At 41.6% G+C, this 23,099-nt stretch overlaps 1 protein-coding gene across 2 annotated transcripts in view; it reads right to left on the bottom strand.

Annotated features, from left to right (window-relative positions):
• Positions 1-23,099, bottom strand: part of rabep2 (rabaptin, RAB GTPase binding effector protein 2) — a 40,393-nt gene that overhangs the window by 13,982 nt on the left and 3,312 nt on the right. Inside the window, exons 2-10 of one of the 2 annotated variants that reach the window (XM_061885311.1) lie at positions 19,569-19,724; positions 11,992-12,053; positions 11,632-11,928; positions 10,305-10,400; positions 10,145-10,243; positions 9,446-9,553; positions 9,228-9,306; positions 8,706-8,717; positions 6,136-6,290 (exon numbers count right to left, since the gene is read on the bottom strand). In XM_061885311.1, coding sequence (XP_061741295.1) covers positions 6,136-6,290; positions 8,706-8,717; positions 9,228-9,306; positions 9,446-9,553; positions 10,145-10,243; positions 10,305-10,400; positions 11,632-11,928; positions 11,992-12,053; positions 19,569-19,724 — 1,064 coding nt within the window. Of the gene's footprint in view, positions 1-6,135; positions 6,291-8,705; positions 8,718-9,227; positions 9,307-9,445; positions 9,554-10,144; positions 10,244-10,304; positions 10,401-11,631; positions 11,929-11,991; positions 12,054-19,568; positions 19,725-23,099 lie in introns of those variants that run through there. The other variant, XM_061885312.1, reaches the window with a different exon arrangement.

The following is a 23,099-nucleotide window of genomic DNA, read 5'->3' as shown; positions in this document are numbered from 1 at the left end:
CCACCTGGGGATAGGTTGATTGGCAACACTAAATTGGTTTGTAAATATATATATATATATACAGTGGGGAAAAAAAACTCCTCTCTGAGCTACAACCTTATCGTGGTAGAGGAGTTTGCGTGTCCCAATGATCCTAGGAGCTATGTTGTCCGGGGGCTTAAAGCCCCCTGGTAGGGTCTCCCAAGGCAAACAGGTTCTAGGTGAGGGATCAGACAAAGAGCAGCTCGAAGACCTTTATGAAGAAGAAAAAGCATGGACCCAGATTTCCCTCGCCCGGACGCGGGTCACCGGGGCCCCCCTCTGGAGCCAGGCCCGGGGGTGGGGCACGATGGCGCTCCCATGGGGCCCGGCCGGGCACAGCCCGAAGAGGCAACGTGGGTCACCCCTCCAATGGGCTCACCACCCATGGCAGGGGCCATAGAGGTCGGGAGCAATGTGAGCTGGGCGGCAGCCGAAGGCAGGGCACTTGGCGGTCCGATCCTCGGCTACAGAAGCTAGCTCTTGGGACGTGGAACGTCACCTCACTGGGGGGAAAGAGCCTGAGCTAGTGCGCGAAGTCGAGAAATTCCGGATGGATATAGTCGGACTCACTTCGACGCACAGCAAGGGCTCTGGAACCACTTCTCTCGAGAGGGATTGGACCCTCTTCCTCTCTGGCGTTGCCGGCAGTGAGAGGCGACGGTCTGGGGTGGCAATTCTTGTTTCTCCCCGGCTCAAAGCCTGTACGTTGGAGTTCAACCCGGTGGACGAAAGGGTAGCCTCCCTCCGCCTTCGGGTGGGGGGACGGGTCCTGACTGTTGTTTGTGCTTACGCACCAAACAGCAGTTCAGAGTACCCACCCTTTTTAGGAACACTCGAGGGAGTACTGGAAAGTGCTCCCCCCGGGTGATTCCCTTGTCCTACTGGAAGACTTCAACGCTCACGTTGGCAACGACAGTGAAACCTGGAGAGGCGTGATTGGGAAGAATGGCCGCCCGGATCTGAACCCGAGTGGTGTTTTGTTATTGGACTTTTGTGCTTGTCACAGTTTGTCCATAACAAACACCATGTTCAAGCATAAGGGTGCCCATATGTGCACTTGGCACCAGGACACCCTAGGCCGCAGTTCCATGATCGACTTTGTAGTTGTGTCATCGGATTTGCGGCCTTATGTTTTGGACACTCGGGTGAAGAGAGGGGCGGAGCTTTTTACCGATCACCACCTGTTGGTGAGTTGGCTGCGATGGTGGGGGAGGATGCCGGACAGACCTGGCAGGCCCAAACGCATTGTGAGGGTCTGCTGGGAACGTCTGGCAGAGTCTCCTGTCAGACAAAGTTTCAATTCCCACCTCCGGAAGAACTTTGAACATGTCACGAGGGAGGTGCTGGACATTGAGTCCGAGTGGACCATGTTCCGCACCTCTATTGTCGAGGCGGCAGATCGGAGCTGTGGCCGCAAGGTTGTTGGTGCCTGTCGGGGCGGCAATCCTAAAACCCTTTGGTGGACACCAGCGGTGAGGGATGCCGTCAAGCTGAAGAAGGAGTCCTATCGGGTCCTTTTGGCTCATAGGACTCCGGAGGCAGTGGACAGGTACCGACAGGCCAAGCGGTGTGCAGCTTCAGCGGTCGCGGAGGCAAAAACTCGACATGGGAGGAGTTCGGGGAAGCCATGGAAAATGACTTCCGGACTGCTTCGAAGCGATTCTGGACCACCGTCCGCCACCTCAGGAAGGGGAAGCAGTGCACTATCAACACCGTGTATGGTGCGGATGGTGTTCTGCTGACCTCAACTGCGGATGTTGTGGATAGGTGGAAGGAATACTTCGAAGACCTCCTCAATCCCACCAACACGTCTTCCTATGAGGAAGCAGTGCCTGGGGAATTTGTGGTGGACTCTCCTATTTCTGGGGCTGAGGTCGCTGAGGTAGTTAAAAAGCTCTTCGGTGGCAAGGCCCCAGGGGTGGACGAGATCCGCCCGCAGTTCCTTAAGGCTCTGGATGCTGTGGGGCTGTCTTGGTTGACAAGACTTTGCAGCATCGCGTGGACATCGGGGGCGGTACCTCTGGATTGGCAGACCGGGGTGGTGGTTCCTCTCTTTAAGAAGGGGGACCGGAGGGTGTGTTCCAACTATCGTGGGATCACACTCCTCAGCCTTCCCGGTAAGGTTTATTTAGGTGTACTGGAGAGGAGGCTACGCCGGATAGTCGAACCTCGGATTCAGGAGGAACAGTGTGGTTTTCGTCCTGGTTGTGGAACTGTGGACCAGCTCTATACTCTCGGCAGGGTTCTTGAGGGTGCATGGGAGTTTGCCCAACCAGTTTACATGTGCTTTGTGGACTTGGAGAAGGCATTCGACTGTGTCCCTCAGGAAGTCAAGGCGTTGAGGGGTTCCGGTTTGGTAACTGCAGGATTAGGTCTCTGCTTTTTGCAGATGATGTGGTCCTGATGGCTTCATCTGACCGGGATCTTCAGCTCTCGCTGGATCGGTTCGCAGCCGAGTGTGAAGCGACCGGAATGAGAATCAGCACCTCCAAGTCCGAGTCCATGGTTCTCGCCCGGAAAAGGGTGGAATGCCATCTCCGGGTTGGGGAGGAGACCCTGCCCCAAGTGGAGGAGTTCAAGTACCTAGGAGTCTTGTTCACGAGTGAGGGAAGAGTGGATCGTGAGATCGACAGGCGGATCGGTGCGGCGTCTTCAGTAATGCGGACGTTGTACCGATCCGTTGTGGTGAAGAAGGAGCTGAGCCGGAAGGCAAAGCTCTCAATTTATCCGTCGATCTACGTTCCCATCCTCACCTATGGTCATGAGCTTTGGGTCATGACCAAAAGGATAAGATCACGGGTACAAGCGGCCGAAATTAGTTTCCTCCGCCGTGTGGCGGGGCTCTCCCTTAGAGATAGGGTGAGAAGCTCTGCCATCCGGGAGGAACTCAAAGTAAAGCCGCTGCTCCTTCACATCGAGAGGAGCCAGATGAGGTGGTTCGGGCATCTGGTCAGGATGCCACCCGAACGCCTCCCTAGGGAGGTGTTTAGGGTACGTCCAACCGGTAGGAGGCCACGGGGAAGACCCAGGACACGTTGGGAAGACTATGTCTCCCGGCTGGCCTGGGAACGCCTCGGGCTCCCCCGGGAAGAGCTAGACGAAGTGGCTGGGGAGAGAGAAGTCTGGGTTTCCCTGCTTAGGCTGTTGCCCCCGCGACCCAACCTCGGATAAGCGGAAGATGATGGATGGATGGAGTGGGGCAAAAAATATATTAGTCAGCCACCGATTGTGCAAGTTCTCCCACTTAAAATAATGACAGAGGTCTGTAATTTTCATCATAGGTACACTTCAACTGTGAGAGACAGAATGTGAAAAAAACATCCAGGAATTCACATTGTAGGAATTTTAAAGAATTTATTTGTAAATTATGGTGGAAAATAAGTATTTGGTCACTTCAAACAAGGAAGATCTCTGGCTCTCACAGACCTGTAACTTCTTATTTGAGAAGCTCTTCTGTCCTCCATTACCTCGTTACCTGTATTAATGAAACCTGTTTGAACTCGTTATCTGTATAAAAGACACCTGTCCACAGCCTCAAACAATCAGACTTCAAACTCCACTATGGCCAAGACAAAAGAGCTGTCGAAGGACACCAGGAAAATAATTGTAGACCTGCACCAGACTGGGAAGAGTGAATCTACAATAGCCAAGCAGCTTGGAGTGAAAAAAATCACCTGTGGGAGCAATTCTCAGAATATGGAAGACATACAAGACCACTGATAATCTCCCTCGATCTGGAGCTCCACGCAAGATCTCATCCTGTGGGGTCAAAATGATCATAACGGTGAGGATCATGAGAACGGTGAGGAAAAATCCCAGAACCACAGGGGGGGACCAGGTGAATGACCTATAGAGAGCTGGGAGCAAAGTAACAAATGTTACCATCCGTAACACACTACGCCGACAGGGAATAAAATCCTGCAGTGCCAGATGTGTCCCCCTGCTTAAGCCAGTACATGTCCAGGCCCGTCTGAAGTTTGCCAGAGAGCACATGAATGATACAGCAGAGGATTGGGAGAATGTCATGTGGTCAGATAAAACCAAAATAGAACTTTTTGGTATAAACTCAACTCTTCGTGTTTGGAGGAAGACGAATACTGAGTTGCATCCCAAGAACACCATACCTACTGTGAAGCATGGGGGTGGAAACATCATGCTTTGGGGCTGTTTTTCTGCTAAGGGGACAGGACGACTGATCCGTGTTAAGGAAAGAATGAATGGGGCCATTTATCGTGAGATTTTGAGCCAAAACCTCCTTCCATCAGTGAGAGATTTGAAGATGAAACGTGGCTGGGTCTTCCAGCATGACAATGACCCCAAACACACCGCCCGGGCAACGAAGGAGTGGCTCTGTAAGAAGCATTTGAAAGTCCTGGAGTGGCCTAGCCAGTCTCCAGACCTCAAAAATCTGTGGAGGGAGTTGAAAGTCTTTTTTGCTTGGCGACAGCCCCAAAACATCACTGCTCTCGAGAAGATCTGCATAGAGGAATGGGCCAAAATACCAGCTACTGTGTGTGCACACCTGGTAAAGACCTATTGTAATTGTTTGACCTCTGTTATTGCCAACAAAGGTTATATTACAAAGTCTTGAGTTAAATTTTTGTTATTGACCAAATACTTATTTTCCACCATGATTTATAAATAAATTCTTTAAAATGCCTACAATGTGAATTCCTGGATTTTTTTTTTTCCACATTCTGTCTCTCACAGTTGAAGTGTAACTACAGTATGATGAAAATTACAGACCTCTGTCATCATTTTAAGTGGGTGAACTTGCACAATCGGTGGCTGACTAAATACTTTTTTGCCCCACTGTACATAAATATATATATATATATGTGTGTACGGTGTGTGTATATATATATATATATATATATATATATATATATATATATATATATATATGTATATATATATATATATATATATATATAGATGCACACACATAAATATATATATTATATATATTTACGATATATATATACATATACACACAATACATATACATATACACACCAATATATATACATATATATGTATATATATAAAAATATACTCATACTTGTATATACATTATACACACACACACAAATATGTATATATATATATATATATATGTATATATATATATATACACATACATATATACGTATATGTATTTCTTGAGAAAATAAAACATGCATCTAACACGGCATTAAAGGTCATTGAAGGTTATTATAGGGAATAAAAGGCATTAAAGGGCATTAATGGGCATTAAAAAGCATTAATGGGCACTGAAGGGCATTAAAGGGCTTTAATGGGCTTTAAGGGGTATTTATGGAAAGGGAATCAATGGTCATTGAAAGAAAATAATGGGCATTGAAAGAAAGTAATGGGCATTATAAGTCAATAAAGGGCATCAATGGGCATAAAAGGGCTTTATAGGGCATTAATGTGCATTAACGGGCATTGAAGGGCATCAACAGACATAATGGGCATTAACGGGCTTTAACAGGCATTATAGGACATTAAAAAGCATTAACAGGCATTAATGGGCATCAAAGGGCGATGACAGTTTTTCCTTAAAATGGGCACTGATGGTTTCATAAAGTGGTGACATGCCAGATGAGGGAGAAGTAAACATATTTGTTTGGCTCATTGTGCACATAAAGTAATCACATCACTTTTACTTACTAGTAAACATATTTCTATGATTCATTGTGCAGATGAAATAATCAACTGACTTGCTAGTAAACCTCTTTCTAAGGCTCGATGCGCAGATGAAGCAATCAGATTCCTTTTTATTTACTAGTAAACCTATTTATATGACTCATTGTGCAGATGGAGTAATCAGATTACTTTTTTGTAAACCTATTTCTATGGCTCATTCTGCAAATCAATTAATCAGACTACTTTCTAGTAAACCTCTTTCTAAGGCTCATTGTGCAGATGAAGTGATCAGATTACATTAACTTACTAGTAAACCTATTTCTATGGCTCATTGTGTAGATGAAGTAATCAGATTACTTTCTAGTAAACCTCATTCTTAGGCTCATTGCGCAGATGAAGTAATCAGATTATTTTCTAGTAAACATATTTCTATGGATCATTTTGCAGATGAAGTAATCAGATTACTTTCTCGTTACTCAGCACTTTGCTGGTGGCCTGCAGGTGAGAGAGCGCCAAGCGCAGGGCCTCTAGTTCGGTGCGACAGGCCAGCAGCTCTGCCTGGATATTTTCCTTCTGGTCTTGGATTCTCTCTGCCTCCGTCTTCAGAGTGGACAGCTGTGCTGTTGATGCAAGAAAAGGAAGTTGTGAGCGTGCTGGAGGAGGAGGAGTCACGGTTCTAACACACACGTTATTTACCTACAAGCGGGTGAACAATGCTTACAACACAGCGGCTAATCTTGGTGCGATCAAGTTGACCAACTTTTTGATGAACTTCATCTTTAAAGGGGAACATTAACACAATTTCTAAAGGGTTAAAACCAATAAAAATCAGTTCCCAGTGGCTTATTTTATTTTTCGAAGTTTTTCTCAAAATTTTACCCATCACGCAATATCCCGAAAAACGGCTTCAAAGTGCCTGATTTTCACCATCGGTATATCCACCCGTCCATTTTCCTGAGACGTCACAGCGTGAAACCACAAGAAACAAACATGGCGGAATGCACAGAAAGGTATAGCGATAGTAGCTCGGATTCAGACTCGGACTTCAGCGGCGTAAGCGATTCAACAGATTACGCATGTATTGAAACGGATGGTTGAAGTGTGGTGGCAGGTAGTGAAAACGAAATTGATGAAGAAACTGAAGCTACTGAGCCATATCGCTTTGAACCGTATACAAGCGAAACCGACGATAACAACACGACAGACAGCGACACGGGAGGAAGCGAGGACGATTTCGGCGAGCGCCTTCTAACCAACGATTGGTATGTGTTTTTTGGCATTAAATGTGTGTCATGAGAAATTGAATTAAGAGGACTTAAAGGAAACTAAATGAGCTCAGATATAGCTACAAATGAGGCATAATGATGCAATATGTACATACAGCTAGTCTAAATAGCATGTTAGCATCGATTAGCTTACAGTCATGCCGTGACCAAATATGTGTGATTAGCACACTCCACATAAGTCAATAACATCAACAAAACTCACCTTTGTGCATTTATGCACAACGTTATAATTGTGGTGGACAAAATGAGAAAAAAAAGAAGTGGCATAAATTACTTCGCTCGTCTGCGGGAACAGACTCCCGTCATCGCTTGCCGTGCTCCCGAGGTCTGCCGTCCCTGAATACCTCAAGCAACCCGGCAGATTCAGTGGTGGTCTATTTTCCAATATTGCAGATTTCTTTGACTTTATCGTTGGAAATGCGTCTGCTTTGAGTGTCGCAGGATATCCACACATTCTTGCCATTTCTGTCCTAGCATAGCTGTCATCTGTAAAGTGTTAGGAACAAACAAAGGATTTTTGCATTTTTTGGCCACTGGTGCAACTTGAATCTGTCTCTGTTCGTGTTGTTACACCCTCCGACAACACACCGACGAGGCATGAGGTCTCCAAGGTACGGGAAAACAGTCGAAAAAACGGAAAATAACAGAGCCGATTTGACTTGGTGCGAGAAATGAGATTGAGAAAATGGTGGATCGCTTCACGTCGTGACGTCACGCCTCCGACAGGCTATCAATTGAAAGGTGTTTAAATCGCCAAATTCACCCTTTTAGAGTTCGGAAATCGGTTAAAATGACATACGGCCTTTTTTCTGCAACATCAAGGTATATATTGACGCTTACATAGGTCTGGTGATAATGTTCCCCTTTAACCCCTGCCTCGTCAATAGCACATTTCCACATTGGTGGAAATGTGACGTGATGTGAGACCTACCAGGACTGGTGCTAACACTGCTATGGTTAGCCATGCTCAGTGGAGATGAAGTCATCATTAGCTCTGCATGACATTGGTGTGAGCCATGCTAAGAACATGACATGCTAAACAACACGGTGCAGCTGCGACTGTCAAGTTGACTAACTTCTGGTTTCATCACATGGAAGCCCAGGTTTAACTTGAAGGAACTACCCAGGATGTGATGAAGTACTTGCCTTTTGTGGATGTGTTGTAGTGGCCGGGTGACAACCATAACAATGTGGGCTAGCAGTGAGTACTGTAATGTACAGTAGAACAAACTCACTGTATTTGAGCTCCAAGTGTGAATACTGTACTCTATTCATTCACTACAACTAGTAGGAGTATTAGTACGACGTCATCAGCACCTTCTTCCAGCTGTCTGCTCTGTGTGCCACAAGACATTTTCTGTGTTTGTTTTACACGTAAACACTAATTTAAACATCTTCCAAAACACTTTTGTCCGCTGTCCTAGCGTTTACTTCTGTTGTGTTATCATCACACTCCAACATCTCTAACAGGTAAATGCTGCCTAACTCTGGGTAAATACATGTAAATATACATAAATACATGTATGTTTGGATACTACATTACCCAGAAGGCCTACCACTGCAGACCGGAAGAGAAAGTAGGTGTGAGGAGCACGATTGTGTGGTTAGATCAGTAAAGAGGTTCTGTCGTGTTACATGTTGCTGTTGTTTTGCTCTACACAAGAGACTCAACAACGCTAACTGTCCAAAATACTTTGCAGGGATTGGTTGAATTTGGCTAAGAATAATGAAGACAAAGTAAACACTCACCTTGTAGAACTTCTGCAGGTAGCGTTGGTGCGTGTGAAAACAAATGACAAAGTGTTATTAAATTACACAGTGTTGGTAAAAAAACTAAAAGTGCTATTAAAAGACACAAAGTGCTATTAAAAATACACTTAGTGTTATTAAAAAGACACAGTGTTATTAAAGACACAAAGTGTTATTAAAAGTCAATGTGGTATTAAAAGTCAAAGTGTTATTAAAACGACACAGTGTTATTAAAACAACATAGAGTGTTATCAAAAAGACAAAAAGTGTTATTAAAAGACACAAAGTGTTATTAAAAAGACACAAAGTGTTATCAAAAGACAAAAAGTTTTATTAAAAATGACAGTGTTATTAAAAGACACAAAGTGCTATTAAAAGACACAGTTTTATTAAACGGCACAAAGTGGTATTAAACATACACAAAGTGTTATTAAAAGACACAAAGTATTATTAAAAAGACACAAGGTGTTATTAAAAGTGTGATTAAAAAGTGTTACTAGAGATGAAAAGGACATGACAAACCGTTCTCTTCTGCCCGCATGTCAAGGTGTTCCCTCAGGTTGACGATCTGGATACGGAGACGTTCCTCACAGTGTGTTGCCTGCACGTTAGTGTATTAAGAAGTCAAAGTTAAGCAGCACGCTGGTGTAATAAGAAGTCAAAGTTAAGCAACATGTTGGTGTAGTAAGAAGTCAAAGCCATAATGGTGGACTTTGTAGTAGACACTAGTAAGGATGAACCTGTAGGGATGACGGGAGGAACACACTGGAGTCTTCGTCTTCAACCTTCTCTCCCTTCAGTCTGGACAGATCACTGCACACCTTTCTCTGGGACACACACAGCTCTGACTGGACACACAGACATAAACATGCTATTACTTCTTTTTTTTCCCCCCCAAAAAATTAACATTTCCAGAAATTCCATCTTTTACAGAACATTTTAACGTTTTCAGCAAATTGTACCATGCTAACTCTTGGCGTGCTAACCTTTTCAGCAGATTGTACCATGCTAACCTTTACAGCAAGTTGTACCATGCTAACTCTTGGCACGCTACACTTTTCAGCAAAATGTACCATGCTAACTCTTGGCATGCTAACCTTTTCAGCAAAATGTACCATACTACCGCTTGGCATGCCAACCCTTTAGCAAATTATACCATGCTAACTTTTGACATGCCAAACTTTTCAGCAAATTTGACCATGCTAAAACTCTTGGCATGCTAACTTTATCAGCAAATTTTACAGGTATACACCAAAGAGTTACATATTTTGTTACTTGAAGTTAGCATGCTAGCTTTTTAGGTAATTTTGCCAGTACACACCTGAGATGTGTTTAGTAACTGCATGACCATGCTAGCTTTTGTTTTAGCTAATTTCACAGATCCGCACCTACTCGTCGTATTCCTTCTGGCCAGTGAACTTGATGACATCATCACTCACCAGTCGACTCTGTACTACGCTCTGTGATTGGCTGAGAGATTTCTGTAAATCCTGAAGAAGGGCCTCTGATGATTGGACCTGAGACTGCAGCAGCGATACCTGAACACACACACCTCTATAAGCACACACACACACCTAAGCTATAGTGTAGAAGTTGTACCTGTTTGTGTGTGTGCGTGGTCTGCGTTTCTAGTTCTTTCTCCAGTTCCTCCTTATCAGCCTCCAGACGACTCACCTGTCCTCTCAACTCCGACACCTGTCGGCCAGCACACAACACACCTTTCACGTCATGAATGGGAAAAATTATCTGTTCAAAAATTATTTTTTTTCCATCACAAGTGTCCAAACTTTCTACACGTACTAATCAAAGGATGCCACATAATTTTGATACTTTTCATTTTCAAAGCTAAGATTAGCCGTACGCTGTTGTAGGTGGGTGAGCAAATCAAGCGCTTCTTTGCCCTACTGGTATCTTCAAATGTCAACCAGCTCGTTGAAAACAAATATGGTGTCTATCAGAATACTTTTGGCGTGCTATTTGCACAAAATGTTCTGTGAGGAGAGAGGGGAAAAAACATCACGCTTCAACACATCACTGCACAAGCGTCTCTCCTTTTAGCTGGCTGATAGGGTTCTATCTGCCAGCTAAAAGGAGAGACGCCTGCTGCTGAAGAAGTTAGGCAAAGAAAGGTGGCCGAACTAAGTCAACAAATATATCATCATCAGGACTTTATTCTTTAAAGTGACATACAACTGATGAGAACTAAGTCAATAGGACACACATTAAGTCAACAACTATTTCATCATCAGGACTTTCTTATTCTCTAAAGTAATGAGAACTAAGTCAATAGTACACAAACTAAGCCAACAACTATTTTATCATCAAGACTTTCTTCTCTAAAGTGACATACAACTGATAAGAACTAAGTCAAGTGTACAAAAACTAAGTGAACAACTATTTCATCATCAGGACTTTCTTATTCTCTAAAGTGACTATCAACTGATGAGAATTAAGCCAATAGTTGTAGCTCTGACAGAGTGACCATGGTCTTGGTCACTTCCCCGACTAGACTAAGATGAACGCAGCAATGTACAAGGACATCCTGGATGAAAACTAACTGGGAGACTAGTCCGGATAGAGGGAAAGATAAATACAGCAATGTACAGAGACATCCTGGATGAAAACCTTCCCATCCAAGCTGATGGAGTTTGAGAGGTACTGCAAAAAGGAAAGAGAGAAAGTGCCTAAAGACAGGTGTGCCAAGCTTGAGGCATCATATTAAACAAGACTTGAGGTGTAATTGTTGCAAAACGTGCATCAACTAAGTATTGATCAGAGGCTGTCAATATCTGTTACATTTTTTATATTTGCAAAAAAAACAACAAAAAACATTTTTCCCCATTGTCATCATAGGGTGTGTAGAATTTTGAAGATGAACATTTTGTAATAAGAGTGAAAAGTGTTAGTGCATCCTAGGTGTATCTACCTGAGCATTAAGGACATCCCAGTCGTTGTGAGTCACCAGCCTGTGGCCGGCGGGCGGCAGGTAGATGGCTTCTGGCACTAGAGTGCCTGTGGAGACCAGAGAGTCTGTGTCTTCCTGGGCGTGGACCTTCCTGGACAAGGAAGGCGTGTCTATGGAGAAGGACGACAAGGAGGCCGAGTCGCAGTTCCGCAGTGAAAAGTACCCTTCCGTGTTATTTTGCGCCGCCTGTTGGGGGTCTTCTGGTAACCTGTCTGGTGACGTCACCTCCGCCTCCATCTTGCCCTTCCTTACACTTCCCTGGTGGAGAGAGGAAAACCCCATGGTGTCAACTTGCAAATGGTGTGCTCAATGAAAACTAACCTGACTGGCTCTCCTGCCCTCCAGCAGAGCAGCGATCCTGGACTCGTACTGTGACGCCGTCTCTGCAAAGACAAGAAGAAAGCACTTTGTCCAACCTCTCATAAGAAATGATACCAGAGAGTGGTCTTGCTGTGCATGGCTGATGATTGTGGTCATGGACTTCACCAGGGTCATAAAACCATATCACTGTAGACACCTCATACACATCCATTTACATGTAATCCCAGTATGTGAATGTCTTATATGTGCAAGCTGTTCAACCAAAATTAAATGCTAAAATGTCTTGTGTGCAATCTGTCCAACCAAACTGAAATGTTACAATGTTGTTTGTGTGCAAGCTGTTCACCCCAAACTAAAATGTTACAATGTCTTATGCGTGCAAGCTGTCCAACCAAACTTAAATGTTACAATGTCATATGTGTGCAAGCTGTTTATCCAAACTGAAATGCTAAAATGTCTTATGTGTGCAAGCTGTCCAACCAAACTGAAATTCTAGAATGTTTTATGTGTGCAACCTGTCCAACCAAACTAAAATGTTACAATGTTGTTTGTGTGCAAGCTGTTCAACCAAACACAAATGTTACAATGTCTTATGTGTGCAAGGTGTCCAACCAAACTGAAATGTTGGAATGTCTTAGATGTGCAAGCTGTCCAACCAAACTTAAATGTTACAATGTCATATGTGTGCAAGCTGTTTATCCAAACTGAAATGCTAAAATGTCTTATGTGTGCAAGCTGTCCAACCAAACTGAAATTCTAGAATGTTTTATGTGTGCAACCTGTCCAACCAAACTAAAATGTTACAATGTTGTTTGTGTGCAAGCTGTTCAACCAAACACAAATGTTACAATGTCTTATGTGTGCAAGCTGTCCAACCAAACTGAAATGTTGGAATGTCTTATATGGGCAAGCTGTCTAACCAAACTGAAATGTTAGAATGTCTTATATGTGCAAGCTGTCAAACCAAACTGAAATGTTAGAATGTCTAACTGTATATGTGCAAGCTGCCCAACTAAACTGAAATGTTAAAATGTCTTATATGTGCAAGCAGTCTAACCAAACTAAAATGTTACAATGTTTTATATGTGAAAGCTGTCAGACCTAACTGAAATGTTACAATGTCTTATATGTGGAAGCTGTCCAACAAACGGAAATGTTACAAAGTCTTCTATGTAAAAACTGTCCAACCAAACTGAAATGTTAGAATGTCTAATATGTGCAAGCTCTCCAACCAAACTGAAATGTTAGAGTGTCCAGGGTCAGTGGAGTTAGTGGATGTTGGAACGCTTTAAACGGGATGAGAAATGTGGGATATAGAGAGGTTTGTATATTACCCAATCCTTTTTTAATGGGGGGAAATTTCTGATAATTCCAGGCAATAAAGGGAATTTTCAGCACTGGGAAACATGCTGGCTTAAATGTCCAGGCCGAGTGAAGTGTGTGGATGTTGGAACGCTTCAAACGTGATGAGAAATGTGCGATATGCAGTAGATTGTGTAATGGACATTTATCGTCAATGGTGAGAAAAACTGGAATTTTGTGAAAGGAAAACATGTTTAGTCTTGGATATATGTGAAGAGTGTGGGTGGATGGTTGGAAGGTCGGAATCGGGTTTGAAAATGTTAAGAATTTAGGGCATTGTAGAACTATGAGTATGTTCATTCATTTGATTGGGAATTTTCTGGAAATGTGAGTATTTTTAAAAATATTGATACTAGCACAATTGAATTTCCCCCACGGGATCAATAAAGATTAAAAATAGAAGATTAAAATAAAATTAAAAAATCGGTCTTAGCCTAGGCCCTGGAGTGGGGGTGCAGACTGAGGCCAAGGGAAAAAAACAAACAAAAAAACAACAACAACAACTCATAGCCATAGTACACATCCCTCTTCCATGTGTGTAAGAGGGAAACATCAAACATCAAAGAACAAAGAGGACATTAAAGACATTAAAGCAGCAGATACAACCAGACACTTCTACATACAGCTATGAATAAAAAGTAAAAGAAACATCTCCACTGTGGTGGCCTCTGCGGTGTTCCACGCCATCGTCTGCTGGGGTGGAGGGAGCATGGCCAGAGACAGAAGCAGACCCAACAAGGCAACCAAGACAGCCGACTCCACTCTCGGCCAGTGTCCAGTCCGCATGGATGAGCGAGGATACGTCCAAGGTGACTGAAGTGTCCGACACCTGCTCACCCAGTCAAGACACAGCGAAGCCTCTCCGTCCCAGCGCTCAGTGCTAGCTCCGCAGTCCTGTCCCCTCATCCGCATCTCCTCCAGAGCCTCCAAACAGACTCTGGTGTAGCAGAGACCCTGCAGCTGGTCTCCATGGCCAAAAGGCTCCCGGGGAGCTATAAGCTATAAGCAGCAACCAAGAGGAGAGACGTGGTTGGAGCCGGGGGAGAGCGAGAGCACGACGATCATTCACAAAAAGACGATTGCTGAAAAGCACTAAGAGACTTGTTTGGAAAAATAATACTGTCTTGTAACAATGAAAAAGGCTTTCCTGGAAATGCTTGGTGGTCTGGAGGACTCACTGGAGGGCAACTTCCACATGTACTTATGTAAACAATAATAAAAACAAATTATAATGACAAAATAATAATAATTTAGAATATTCAAATACTTACATCAATTTGATTACCCTTGTATTGATCCTATGATGATATCGACATCACCAATTGATGACTGATGTGTGACTGTGACCCTGGCTGTTTTATTATCTAGAGTCTTATTTTGTTCATTTCCTGTTATTACATGCTTACTTTCTGCCTCTACTTCTTCAAATTTACCTAGCACTTATTTCTTCTTCTTTCAAGTTAGCTTAGCATGTAGCACGTGTAGTAGTAGGTCGGGTCTCCCCATGTCTAGCATTAAAAGATTACAGTTGGTACAAAATGCAGCTGCTAGACTTTTGACAAGAACAAGAAAGTTTGATCACATTACGCCTGTACTGGCTCACCTGCACTGGCTTCCTGTGCACTTAAGATGTGACTTTAAGGTTTTACTACTTACGTATAAAATACTACACGGTCTAGCTCCATCTTATCTTGCCGATTGTATTGTACCATATGTCCCGGCAAGAAATCTGCGTTCAAAGGACTCCGGCTTATTAGTGATTCCCAAAGCCCAAAAAAAGTCTGCGGGCTATAGAGCATTTTCCGTTCGGGCTCCAGTACTCTGGAATGCCCTCCCGGTAACAGTTCGCGATGCCACCTCAGTAGAAGCATTTAAGTCTCACCTTAAAACTCATTTGTATACTCTAGCCTTTAAATAGACTCCCTTTTTAGACCAGTTGATCTGCCGTTTCTTTTCTTTTTCTTCTATGTCCCACTCTCCCGTGTGGAGGGCGTCCGGTCCGATCCGGTGGCCATGTACTGCTCGCCTGTGTATCGGCTGGGGACATCTCTGCGCTGCTGATCCGCCTACGCTTGGGATGGTTTCCTGCTGGCTCCGCTGTGAACGGGACTCTCGCTGCTGTGTCTTGGATCCTCTTTGGACTGGACTCTCGCGACTGTGTTGTATCCATTGTGGATTGAACTTTCAGTATCATGTTAGATCCGCTCGACATCCATTGCTTTCCTCCTCTCTAAGGTTCTCATAGTCATCATTGTCACCGACGTCCCACTGGGTCATTATTGTCACCAATGTCCCACTGGGTGTGAGTTTTCCTACCGAGGATGTCGTGGTGGTTTGTGCAGCCCTTTGAGACACTAGTGATTTAGGGCTATATAAGTAAACATTGATTGATTGATTGATCCCTTTGACAAAACAACTACTTGACATTTTTCTTGCCAAAGCTGGATTGCAATTCAATTTGCAATGATGACTTTTTATACATCAAATGCATAAAAATGCAAAAAAATATAGAATGAAGGAAGACATGTTACTTTTAGACTGTTCTTGTCTCAAGGTGCCACACATGACAACAAAAAGTAATCATTTACTTACAAACCCCGTTTCCATATGAGTTGGGAAATTGTGTTAGATGTTAATATAAACGGAATACAATGATTTGCAAATCCTTTTTAACTCATATTCAATTGAATGCACTACAAAGACAAGATATTTGATGTTCAAACTCATAAACTTTGTTTTTTTTTTTGCAAATAATAATTAACTTAGAATTTCATGGCTGCAACACGTGCCAAAGTAGTTGGGAAAGGGCATGTTCACCACTGTGTTACATCACCTTTTCTTTTAACAACACTCAATAAACGTTTGGGAACTGAGGAAATTAAATGTTGAAGCTTTTAAAGTGGAATTCTTTCCCATTCTTGTTTTATGTAGAGCGTCAGTCGTTCAACAGTCCGGGGTCTCTGCTGTTGTATTTTACGCTTAATAATGCGCCACACATTTTCGATGGGAGACAGGTCTGGACTGCAGGCGGGCCAGGAAAGTACCCGCACACTTTTTTTACAAAGCCATGCTGTTGTAAAACGTGCTGAATGTGGCTTGGCATTGTCTTGCTAAAAAAGCAGTGATTTCTCCAGAAAAAGACGGCGCTTAGATGGTAGCATATGTTGTTCCAAAAGCTGTATGTGTCTTTCAGCAATAATAGTGCCTTCACAAATGTGTAAGTTACCCATGCCTTTGGCACTAATGCACCTCCATACCATCACAGATGCTGGCTTTTGAACTTTGCGTCGATAACAGTCTGGATGGTTCGCTTCCCGTTTGGTCCGGATGGCACGATGTCGAAAATTTCCAAAAACAATTTGAAATGTGGACTTGTATGACCGCAGAACACTTTTCCACTTTGCATCATTCCATCTTAGATGATCTCGGGCCCAGAAAAGCAAGCGCCTTTTCTGGATGTTGTTGATAAATGGCTTTCGCTTTGCATAGTAGAGCTGTATTACCAACTGTATTTAGTGACATTCACACCACATCCTGAGCCCATGTGGTGCTATCCTTTAGAGGATGTCGATTTTTTGATACAGTGCCGTCTGAGGGATCGAAGGTCACGGTCATTCAATGTTGGTTTCCAGCCATGCCGCTTACTTGAAGCGATTTCTCCAGATTCTCTGAACTTTTTGATGATATTATGGACCGTAGATGTTGAAATCCCCAAATTTATTGCAATTGCACTTTGAGAAATGTTGTTCTTAAACTGTTTGACTATTTGCTCAGGCAGTCGTGGACAAAGGCCCCATCCTTTCTTGTGAAAGACTGAGCATTTTTTGGGAAGCTGTTTTTATACCCAATCATGGCACCCACCTGTTCCCAATTAGCCTGCACACCTGTGGGATGTTTAAATAAGTGTTTGATGAACATTCCTCAACTTTATCAGTATTTATTGCCACCTTTCCCAACTTCTTTGTCACGTGTTGCTGGCATCAAATTCTAAAGTTAACGACTATTTGCAAAAAGGAAATGCTTATCAGTTTGAACATCAAATATGCTGTCTTTGTAGCATATTCAACTGAATATGGGTTGAAAATGATTTGGAAATCATTGTATTACGTTTATATTTACATCTAACACAATTTCCCAACTCATATGGAAACGGGGTTTGTAAATAATATTTGTCTTTCTGCAGACGGACTCTACATCATGTCTTAAAGAGAAGAAATAAAAACTATATAGTTTTTATATCTGCCCAGTCCATTTTCTACCGCTTGTCACTTAAGGGGTCACAGGGTGTGCTGGAGCCTATCTCAGCTGCACATGGGCAGAAGGGGTGTACACCATGGACAAGTCACCACTTCATGGCAGCGCCAACACAGATAGACAACATTCACACTCACATTCACGCACTAGGGACCATTTAGTGTTGCTGTTTATAATGTACATATATTTTTAATACATCATATACGAGTGTTTAAAAGGATATAAAGTTGTATTAGTGTACAATTGTTTACCTTAGTACGGTCACTGGAAGTTAAATAACCTTGTTTTGCTGAATAAATAAAGAAACAAACAAAATGGACTCATTTCTGTAAGCAAAAATGTAATAAAAATAAATATTGAACACCTTTTTTTCCCCAGTTGTCTTTTTGTTTGTCGCCATCAGGGCATACTGGCTGTGGCCCGTGTTTGTGGGCTCGTATTGCCCAATCCGCAAGGGGACATTTGTCTTGGAGTTACACATCTCACTAAACTCTCTGTCTGTCGGTATGCAATGAGTGAAAAGAGGGCTCACTTAGTTCAGTTAATTGTACAGTTGATTAAACACGCTCAGGTGCTGAGAGCCAGGCAAAAAGTGAGACGTCTTTCTTCCTGTTTGGAGCGAGAAACAAACAGACGTGCTGATTGGCCAACATGTCTGTAACTCAAACAACAAAGGTCAGCCTCCTGTGGTTATTTCAGCTACTGATTAAAACTATCAATTCAAATAATCATGTTCAGCCTTGACCTCCCGTGATAATGTTACTTGATAATGAGACTGCGAAATGTAGTGTAATAAAGGTGAGAGTTATTAGCTTAGGAGAGCGGTTCCACACTGTGTATAGACAAACATAGTGAGCTGCTGGTCAGCCAGAGGATCAGCATTAAAAGACTTTCATCGGCAATGGTGATCACATACTTAAGCATAAAAATTGCCCGACCGGTAGCCGATTGATCGGCACATCCATACTTATTGTGTTTACTTTACTGACTTGCTAGAAAACATTATCAATTCTGTTATTTATTGCTAACATATCGGATCAGGACTCGAAATGAGATCAGATCGGAAGGACTTCCCTGGTTCTTCTTCTATCTTCGGGTTCAAAAGCTGTGCTGCAAATTTTGAACTATAAATCGCTACTTTTTTTCTATGCTTGGCACCCTGCGGCTTATAAAACAGTGCGGCTAATACATGGGTTTTTCCCTCGCTGATGGCCATAATGTTTGAAATTCAATAGTTTTCATACAACCCAAGCATAGAAAGTTCTGCAGGTAAAAATGTACCTCTTTTTCCACTGCTTGAAACTGGAAGTCAAATAGTCCATAGCGGTTCTTCTCGTGTAAATTATTCATTCTTCACTCCAAGTAACGTTTGTAAGTTTTACAGTACAACTAAACAATTCTTACTTACTAAAGCGTCCAATATGTGATGTCTGTAGGATTGTTTTCATGCATATTTGTACGTGCTATCATAATGTAGTCAAACTAGCATTAACGACTAAGCTAACACGAGTGTGTGTGTGTGTTAGTATTATTAACTTACAATGGCATTCTTTTTGTATTGTTTCACTTTCACAAGTTCCTCAGTGAATTCACCAAACTTCACTGTAGAGTTATTGAGTCTGTTTAGCTGATTGGAGAGCAATCTTCCGCAGGTAGTGGGTCCATGACCATGACTTTTTTTTGTTTGGAAACAATGAAGGTATGTAAATAAAAATTATGTGTAAATAAGTCATATCACAAAGTAAATATCTGCGACTAATATATGTGAAACAGTTCCTTCCACGATTTAGTTGATTAGGCTTATATACTGGTGCCTCTGTAGACAGGACAATTCAGTAACTTTGACCAAGTTGCAAGGGTTACAGAATATGAAAGTGTAGTAAAAAGTGAAGCTTGAGAACAATCATTTGTGTGTAAAAGAGAAGAAAATTGAGGTGTCTTATCACAGCAAACATCCTGACCTCTGAGGGCCTCCTGGAGAGACTGGATCTCTTGATCATATTGTTTCTGCAGCTCTGCCAGTTCCTCCCGTTTGCTCAGTTCACAAACGGTGGCCACACCCTTCCAGTGTTCCACCTGCGCCTGCCACTCGCCTAGTTGAGCCTGAAGGTGGCCTTCTGCAGAGAGACACACGCTTTAGTGAGGGTAGGTGTCAGAGGGGGCCTCAAATTTAACCACAGCGACCGCCGCGACCGCCCTCGTCTTTCACCGTAATGCCCCCAAAATTGACCAACATTTGCGGCGAGAAAATGCCATGATCGCCCTTGACTTTTTATTTGTTAGTGGACTAGGGATGTAACAGTAAACGGTATAATGACAATTTGCGATAATATTCCTGACGGTTTTTTAATTACCAAAAAAACGTCATCTATTAATGCATTTTAGGCATCACAAAGTCAGGCGCATGCGTACGAGCTGTGTTTGGCTTGAAAATAATGGAGGGCAAGCTGCACGGACTTTGCTGCGGAAATTTCCCCTCGGAGTAAACGGAGCCAAGCGCTTGGTTTAACGTCAGTTTCCCTCACTTCCTGCCGTGTGCTTAAGAGCGCACTGCTGTGTTTAGATGGAGACAGGTGTGGACAATATTGGACAGACGCACCTGTCCCCACACTAGTATACAGTGAAGGAGAAAACTATTTGATGTTTTGCTGCAGGCGGTGTGTTGCGAACGTTGTCACAACTTGTTTATAAAGTCTTTACTTTGTTTATTAAAGTCTTTACTTTGTTGACTGGGATGTTCACTCCTTTATCCAACTGCAATCTGTATCAGTGTTCAAATAACATCAATACTAGCTCAAATATTTTGTCATCTCATCGATTTGAACAAACGCTGTGAAGATTGTGTACTTGATGTGCGATGTAACCCTCCGCTTTATGTTTCTTGGCCAAACTGTTGTCGGCGTTGGAGAAAAACAAATGTGTTTATTAGACTTCAACTTCATTAGCCTAATTATTTTGTGTTTTATTTTGATATCAATTAGTAAACACCATGTGATTTTTTCAATTCACAAATGTATTATTACTTCAATAAATCATTCATGTGACATATCATTTTGTCAATGTTTTATTGTTTAGAGTTAATTCCTATGACATATTTCTGGTCAAACTCTTAATGTCTCTGTCCCGACACAGCATCTATATGAACATAAAAATGTAAATAACTTTAGAAAATGTATAGAAATAAAAACCTCCCTCATTCAAAATAGAAAAAAAGAGATAAAGGCATTTATGTTGAAAAAAACCCCCAAAAAACTGCAGAAGACCAAAGCGACACTCCGACACTACACTCCTGTTTTTCCAGACCGAATTATTTTTACACACAGAATTTTAAAACACTGTATTTTGACAAATGTATGTTTTAAAACACAAACACATTTTTATTAGATTAAATTGTCGGCATAGTTTCTGGTCATAGACTGTTCAATTCACAAAAGTATATAAATCCGGTGACAAAAACTAGCTTTTGTATTAAAGACACAAACAAACTTGTAACTCACATTTTTGGTTGCAATTTAAAGCATAACAGCTCTTATCTCAAAACACTCTTAAGTTGAGGTATCACTACATTTGTGTTTGATTAAACATTGTTACAAAATAAATGCTGTTTGTATTATTCTATTTTAATATTATATTATATTTGTCCTTGGTTTTGATTAGATAAAGATATGTCACCATTTATTGACCTGTTAAAATAATAAGTATCAGCGTCGGCTGCACTGGGCCTATATTTACTTGGTATCAGATCAACACCAACATTTGTAGTATCACCCACAACTACTGAGAAGCAAGATAGTAATTACTGTGTGCTATTTTCTTTTATTATGTTAGTGATATTCACGTTGATGATGCTCTGTTACTTATGAATAATGAAAGTCAAACTTGACAAGCCTTATTTTTTTTTTAATTGTTTATTTATAGATTTCAACATTTACAAACGCTTGAGAAACGATAATCAAAACAAGTCCAAAAACAGTATAAAACATTACAAAACCTTATAAAAACAGTACAAAACAGCGCCACGGGGTTGTAAATTCAAAGTAACAAAAATAGAATACAAAAAAATATATATATATATACATATATATATAATAAACAAAGTGCAAAGCCATAGGTTCATTCAGATTCAGTAAATAACTTAAATTTAGAACACAGCATTATCGTTTTCACAGCTTTTGTGTTGTTAGAGGTAGAGAGCATTTCAATGTAAAGTTCACAATCTTTTTTAAAGGCACAAAAGACAGGTCGGGTATTGAGAAACCTACATTTATGAATATAAAACTTAGCCAATAGAATAATGAGGTTGCAAAGGTAGAATTCCTTTTACATTTTTTTTCATACAGTGTAAAACAAAAAATCACATCTTTAAAACAAAGCACAAATTTGTCATGAATATTGTTCAAGATGAAGCGACAGATGCCCTGTCATAATGATCGAGTGTTTTCACAAGTCCAAAACAAGTGGTTAACAGTCTCTGGATGCATGTTACAAAAGGTGCAGTTAACATCAATGTCCTTCTTGTTTCGAACCATCACAGTCTTTATAGGGTAATAACGATGAATGATTTTAAAATATATCTCTTTGACTTTGTTGGTAAGTAAATACCTGTTAGGAAGGGACCACGTTTTGACCCAACAGATGTCATTTACAACATTATTCCAGAGGGCAATTACATAGGAGACAGACACACAATCATTTTGGAATAAGCTGCGGATTTTTCTGTTATTTTTCTGATCAAAGCAAAGTTTCCCCACAGGAATGTCAAGTGGATCATTCACAATTTTTGCAGCAGAAAGAGGTGTGTAAGCCCTGTACAACATAATAACACCTGTTGGAATGGGATCAAATACAATGGCAAATTGTTTGGGAGTCACAGGTATCTTAAAATGGTTGAGAAATTCTTGGTAATTAAAACGTTGACCTTCCTTATTGAAAAGCTGACTCACTAAAATAATGTTATTGTTGAACCAATTGTTGAGGAAAAGAGATTTCATTTTGTAACATATGTCTTTATTGTTGCAAATGAAATATTTGGTAGGTGAAAAATTGTGCTTGTATATAAGAGACCATGCTAGAAGGTCTTGTTTGTGGAAGTTTGAGAGCGCAACAGGAATCCTATCAATGTTATACAGGTGCTGTTAATATTATTAGAATATCATGAAAAAGTTGATTTATTTCAGTAATTATATTCAGAACGTGAAACTTACATATTATATAAATTCATTACACACATAGTGATATATTTGAAATGTTTATTTCGTTAAATTTTGATGATTAGTACTGACAATTACTGAAAATCCCAAATTCAGTATCTCAGAAAATTAGAATATTAGTTACGACTAGTACCAAAAAATATTTTTTAGAAATGTGGGCGAACTGAAAAGTATGAACATGGAAAGTTTCAGCATGTACGGCAATCAATACTTAGTTGCAGCTCCTTTTGCCTGAATTGCTGCAGCAATACGGCGTGGCATGGAGTCGACCAGTCTGTTGCA

This window comes from Nerophis ophidion, linkage group LG23 (assembly GCF_033978795.1).
Source record: "Nerophis ophidion isolate RoL-2023_Sa linkage group LG23, RoL_Noph_v1.0, whole genome shotgun sequence".
In the NCBI taxonomy this organism is placed as follows: domain Eukaryota; kingdom Metazoa; phylum Chordata; class Actinopteri; order Syngnathiformes; family Syngnathidae; genus Nerophis; species Nerophis ophidion.
The sequence above is the reverse complement of the archived record's forward strand: the minus strand, read 5'-3'. Positions and strand labels throughout refer to the sequence as shown.